Source organism: Budorcas taxicolor, chromosome X (genome assembly GCF_023091745.1).
Source record: "Budorcas taxicolor isolate Tak-1 chromosome X, Takin1.1, whole genome shotgun sequence".
Taxonomy (NCBI): domain Eukaryota; kingdom Metazoa; phylum Chordata; class Mammalia; order Artiodactyla; family Bovidae; genus Budorcas; species Budorcas taxicolor.
In genome coordinates this window covers 320,819-327,593 of record NC_068935.1, presented here as the reverse complement: position 1 = coordinate 327,593, position 6,775 = coordinate 320,819, and the positions used below count along the sequence as shown (strand labels likewise).

Here is a 6,775-nt window from a genome sequence, read left to right as displayed (position 1 = left end):
GCATTGGAGAAGAAAATGGCAACCCACTCCAGTGTTCTTGCCTGGAGAATCCCAGGGATGGGGGAGCCTGGTGGGCTGCTGTCTCTAGGGTCGCACAGAGTCAGACACGACTGAAGCAACTTAGCAGCAGCAGCAGAAAATGAATAATAACCTATTTTTTAATGCTTTTTTACTGATTTAAGCTGTTCAGTTCTTTGGCTCCTCCTTGGAAGCCTAAACTATTAGAAATGTATTAAATGTAGCTGAAAATGAAAAATAAAAATTGAAAAATTTACCCAGCTGTTTGGGTTTAAATAAAGATTACCTTTCCTTTACACTCTTCAACCCTGCTTTTTATGTCCTGAATTTATAGAGTACTTTTGACTAATCTGCAGAGTCCTAACATGTATATTTTATCTGTACCCAGCCACAACTACTCCTTTTCTTTATACTGACTAGCTTTTTCAAAACAGTAATAATTTAAATACTTAAATATTTTCCCAAAGTGTATAAAATGCTTATATTTGAAGTTTTTAGCTTCTATATATATTTCATGATTCATTCTGAATCAAAGTATTTGCAAAGGTCTTAACACTGACACTTCAGGTTTACAAATTCATATGAAAACTGGCAATGGGGGGAAAGCAATAGAGAGCACATATGGTAAAATAATTATCAATGTATTGATAAGTATTTTAAGTTTTCTTTGAAGTTGCTTCCTTTTCATATATTTTATGATCACAATGATGTAAAGTAAGTAGGCTCATAAAATATGAAAAATTATATTCTGTTAGTTTTTTCTTTTGTCAATTTAAATGAAGAATATACCATTAACACTTTTCAAATGTTAGGTACATATATATCAATATGATGTGCATTTTTATTTTTCTAGTAGATTTATGCTTTTACATGCTATAGATATTTTTTGTCAAGCTCATATAACTCATACTGTTTTTAACCAAGGATTTTCATCACAGCATTGTTTACAAATGTAGAAAATATTGAAAAACATATAAATCTCATTTCATAATGAACTACTTAGATACAATGTAGTACATCCACACAATGGAATACTATGTAGTCACTAATTGATGATACAGATTGGTATTTATTGACATGAACAGATGATTATGTTTTGGCTTAAAATTAAAAAAAATACATATAGTATATTTTCTTTTCTTTCTTTCTTTTTTGTAAAACAGTGTGGTATACATACAGGAAAAGGCATGAAAGGATAAGCACACACTTAAAAAGTTAATAGTGGTTGTCTTGGAACTCTGGGAAGTTTACTTCCTTCTTTGTAAGTTTCTGCATCGTTGTAAATTTTTTTTTTACAAGGAGCATGTATTATGTTTATAATCAATAAAAACCATAATTTCCATTTGAAAATGTTTGATAATGACTATACACATAATCTGTAGATAAACAATTACATGAAACAAGTTATTCTGATTATTTTATGGGCAAAGAGTTAACAGAAGTGTTAAAAATTATATATTTATGTTGTTTTATGTATGAAAGATTTCTACATAAAGTAATAAAAATCAACTGACAATAGAGATAAAATATTTTCTTATGATTGGATTTGTGGTATGAGTCAATGCTATTTTTAAAAAGTAATAATTTAAGTTTTACATAAATTAAGTATTTATTTCTCTAACTCCAAAATGGATTTGAACTGGCATATATTAACAGAAAGGCAATCCCAAAGAAAAGAGCTTCCCAGGTGGTGCAGTGGTAAAGAATCTGCTTGCCAATGCAGGAGACACAAGAGACATGGGTTCAATCCCTGGGTCAGGAAGACCCCCTGGAGTAGAAAATGGTGACCCATTCCAGTATCCTTGCCCAGAAAATTCCATGCACAGAGGAGCCTGGTGGGTTACAGTCTACCAGGTCTCAAAGAGTTGAAGATGACTGAGTGAGCAGAGCAGCAGCACAATCCAAAGAAAATAAGAAAGTAAGTGTAATACAGATTGAAAGGTAGATGGGTGTGGACAAGAGGGAACTACAAGTGAAACACAGAAAATCCATAATATAGGAGTCACAGGGCAAATAACCTAACTGCAACATAGAACAGAATATTTTGTCATAACTTCCAAGCAGCTAGACAAAAAGAGAATCATACTGGATTAAGAGATCTCATATGATGGAGGCATGCTACTTAATCAAGAGAGAGGACCTTTTCTTTAATTTTGAAACATCTGTGAATATTATCTTGTGAATATATTCAACAGTTTACAAGAAGTAATTACAAGTTTAATAGAAGTTATTCTTCAAAGTAGTTTTCAGTATCATTACATGGAGTGTTTATCTTTTATATTGACATGACAAAGGCTGAAGGTAATCCTAAAATTAACTATAGACAAAGGCAATTCAGTGTTATTCACCTTTTTTGTTAATTAAACACAATCCAAATATACCTACTAAAGAGTTTAGCAAAACGAGTGATAAGAATGCTCCTTAGCCTGTCTTCAAATCTCTCAGGAAAGGTTTCCAAGATGAAACTTAGAATTTAAAAAAATCAATCTTTAAAGTGTTAATCTTCTAATGTACTGATTGATAAAGTACCAATATGCTTATTGAAGTTATAAAGTTAATAGTGGAAACTCTCAAAACTTACTCAAATCCACTATGAAGTCTGTGGTATGCCCTCAGTATAATAAAGAGAAAAGTATAAATAAATAAAAGAAGGAAAAAGCTCACATCTTTTAAAATCATTTTAAATAATAATTTAAAGTCAAATTATGCATAAACATTAACTGGATCACATACACTTTCCCCTGCTCTACTGATTTCTCAAAAAGCAAGTTAGAAGTTTTCACTGTGATAGACTCAGATGTAAGGACCTAGGAGAAATGAAATTTAGTAGTATTAGTGAAATAAGGAAGGACATACAGTTAACTCACCTTGATTGGTTTAGGACAAGTGTGTGGAGGAATAAACTTTATTCTATATATTCCTAAGGATATTATATCGAAAAATAGTACAAAATGACAGTTTTACAATTAGAAATTATGTTCTTCACTAAAATGAACAAGGCTTTCTGGTTTCACTTTTTTTTTTTTTCCCCCAAAAGAAAGTATTCACTTAAAAAAACCTGTTAATTGACATAAAATAACCTCTTATCACAAAGTAGCCCAAACTAAGTAGGCACCAGCTTAAGGCTGAAACAAATTGAGCATTCTTATCCTCACCACCTGCGCCTGGCCTGGCCCAGAGTGACTTGCAGGGGCTTGGAGCCCACTATGCGACCATTCATCTCATCTACTGCTTTGGTAGCCTCTTCAAAAGAGGAGAAGCAGACAACACCAAACCCTTTGCCTTGCTCCACCTCCACCATCACTTTGGCCCGACTAATTGATCCAAAGGAAGAAAATTCCTCCTTCAGTTTTTCATCATCAATGGTCTCGTCCAGGTTCTTAATATAGATAGGCACCCCCGGAGGCCGAGTTTTTTCTTTTAATCTCAGCCGCTCAAATCTTCTCCTTAACTCAGCAAGACGTTCAATTTTCTTCTGTGCTCGCCCTACATAGAGCACTTTCCCATCGATAGACTTTCCATGCAGATCTAACACAGCCTTTTGGGCAGCCTCATGTGTCTCATATCTCACAAATCCAAAGCCTTTGGATTTCCCACTGGCATCTCTTATTACCTTAACACTCTCAGTTGGCCCATACTCACTGAAAAGTTCCTTCAGTTTGTCGTCATCCATGTCATCTCCAAAGTTTTTAACGAAAACATTAGTGAAAGTCGCTCTGTCCCTAGTTCTAACTTCAGCAGCCCTCTCTTCCGGAAATTTGAATCGGCCGACGTACACCTGGCGGTTGTTGAGCCGCACTCCGTTCATGTGCCAGATGGCCCTATTGGCAGCGGCCAGGCTGTCAAAGTGCACATAGGCATAACCCTTAGAGCCATTGTCATCGCATACGACTTTGCAGGAGAGAATGCTCCCAAAAGCTGAAAACAGATAAAAAAGGGCCCTGTTGTCAATGGATTTGTCCAGGTTTTTGATGAATATATTTCCAATTCCAGACTTTCTTAAGCGGTCATCTGGCTGAGACCACATTAGACGGAATGGTTTGCCATTAATCAAATCAAAATTCATCGTGTTCAGTGCCCACTCAGCATCCGCAGGAAAGCGGAAGTTAACGTAGCCATAGCCCAGGGGGCTGCGGGTCACTGGGTCACGGCAGATTCGGGTGAAGCGCAGAGGTCCAGCAGGCCTGAACTTTTTATATAACATGTCCTCGGTAACATCTGGGTCCAAGTCACCCACATACAGGGCAGCCTTGAGGTACTTCTTTTTCTTGCCAGCAGGATTAGGCTCCCCACTCCCCATCTCTCTGAGCACAGGGAGAAGGCTCTCTTGGGAGAGGAAAAAAAGGCTGCTTTCTCTAAGCTATGGGCCAAACAGCTGTTCACAAACAGAAAAAAGCCAAGGCGAAGAAAGCTAAAAGCAGACTCAGAATCACTGTTGAGGCTGAGGAAAGGAAGTTCAGAAACAGCTGGTCAGCAGGCTCAGAACAAACGCATCAGACAAAAAAGCACCCCAATAACGAATCCATTCTCCCTAAGGGGGCTTAGAATTTCCAGCCATTCAGATCTAAAATCAGTTTCAAAAGCCAGTAGTAGGAAAGAAATGTCCCTTCCCCCGCTAAATAGTAAGAAATCACCAAGCAGCAGGCTGGCTCCCCACATCTGGCCTTGTCGACAGAGGCCTCACGACCAATTTTCTGCATAAAAACAGGCCTCAAGCTCCCGTGGGTTTAAAATGATAACAACAAGGGCAGGGGCCGAACGTGTATTCCTCCGCCGGCTGCCTGGCCGGTCTCCGGCGGGCTCGCGGCTCACTAAGGCCGCGCTACAGACACTCAGCGTCCGCGAAAGGGCAAACTGGACACTGGGTGCCCTGCGGCCAGGCAGGCAGGCGGCAAGCAGCGAATCGCACAGAGAAACAGACAGACAGACCCACGCGCGGGGGACCGGAGACCGCCCAGATACCCAAGATGCCCACTGGGTACGGACCGAGCGACGCGCGGTGATTCCGGCAGCCTGAGACTCGCGGCGGGTCCGGAGGGACTGACTGGCGGACGCGCGCTGGGTCAGCTCAGACGCGAGGCGGCTCCGGACAGATGCGGGGCGGAGTCAGGAGAGAAGGGCAGATGCCCGGCGGGCGCGCAGAGCGCAGACGGATGGACAGGGATTGTTCCCCGCAGGACAGACCGACCCAGGGACTAAAAAGCCTGTAGCTGCGGTGGGGCGAGCGGACGGGCGGGGCACAAGGAAACCCGGAACCGTGCTGAGGAACTTCCCGCTTCTTCCCGCTTGGTCTCTGCCAAGATGTGAAAAAAATAGAGATTGAAAAGGTTTCTAGGTTCTTTCCTAGTTTTGAAAATTTATTTATTAATTTAAAATATTACGTTTAGGCTGCTGACCCAAAAATCAAGTCAAAGGAGGTAACGACCTAGGTGGAGAGAACCTAGGTGGAGAGAACTGTCAAGTTGTTTTTATTTTTTTTAATGAGTTCCCTAAATCGTTTCTTCTTAGGAAATAAGATATAGGTTGCATACTTTCCTGAGTGCATTGGAAAGTCAGTTGACAGCTGTTCTGGACTCCCAGTCCAGTGCGAAATGATCACAGGGTCAAATAAAACACATGCCCATTTTGTGGTTGGCTTGTATTCTTACTCCATTAAACTTCAGCATAATGGTAGCATTATCCCGAGGTAATAATAGGCAAGAGTTCTTTTTGCTGCTCCAGTAATACTGCTGCTGCTGCTGCTGCTGTTGCTGCTAAGTCGCTTCAGTCATGTCCAACTCTGTGCGACCCCACAGACGGCAGCCCACCAGACTCCGCCGTCCCTGGGATTATCCAGGCAAGAACACTGGAGTGGGTTGCCATTTCCTTCTCCAATGCGTGAAAGTGAAGTCGCACAGTAAGTGTCCGACTCTTTGTGACCCCATGGACTACAGCCTACCAGGCTCCTCCGTCTGTGGGATTTTCCAGGCAAGAGTACTGGAGTGGGTTGTCATTGCCTTCTCCCTCCAGTAATACTAAGGTTTTAATAATTTGAGAGCCATAAAATGACTTTTAATGGTACTTAGTGAGTGGCTAAGCTGGTAAAGAATCCGCCTGCAATGAGGGAGACCTGGGCTCAATCCCTGGGTTGGGAAGATCCCCTGGAGAAAGGAAAGGCTACTCACTCCAGTATTCTGGCCTGGAGAATTCCATGGACTATCCATGGGATCACAAAGAGTCTGACACGACCAAATAGACTTTCACTTTCAGTGCCAGAAAACACTGAGGATGTGCTGCCTCCATAATCACGAATTATAAAATCTTAAAGAGATAAAAGCTGTAATAATGTACACAGGTGAAATAAACACATAAATATATAAGCACTTTACATAATTAGTAATTTCAACTTGAATTGTCAACTTTAAACTATTGCAGGGAGCAATGCTATAAGATTAGACTAAACTCAGAGCTTTCCCAAGATCTCTCTTTAGAGTTTGCTGGAAACTGTTTTGGGAGAAGACTGTTATCTTTTCTTGGATGCTTGGGGCTGGTGCACTGAGACGACCCAGAGGGATGGTATGGGGAGGGAGGAGGGAGAGGGGTTCAGGATGGGAAACACGTGTATACCTGTGGTGGATTCATGTTGATGTATGGCAAAACCAATACAATATTGTAAAGTAATTAACCTCCAATTAAAATAAATAAATTTATATTTTAAAAAAATTAAAAAAAGAAAATCACCAATGTCTGTAATGCACAACTCAACTAGCCCATTCCT

At 40.3% G+C, this 6,775-nt stretch overlaps 1 protein-coding gene across 1 annotated transcript; it reads right to left on the bottom strand.

Annotated features, from left to right (window-relative positions):
• Positions 1-3,169: 3,169 nt before the first annotated feature.
• PABPC5 (poly(A) binding protein cytoplasmic 5) lies at positions 3,170-4,318 on the bottom strand. The gene has a single exon (XM_052663561.1). The coding sequence runs from the start codon at positions 4,316-4,318 to the stop codon at positions 3,170-3,172; it is 1,149 nt and encodes a 382-aa protein (XP_052519521.1).
• Positions 4,319-6,775: the final 2,457 nt, after the last annotated feature.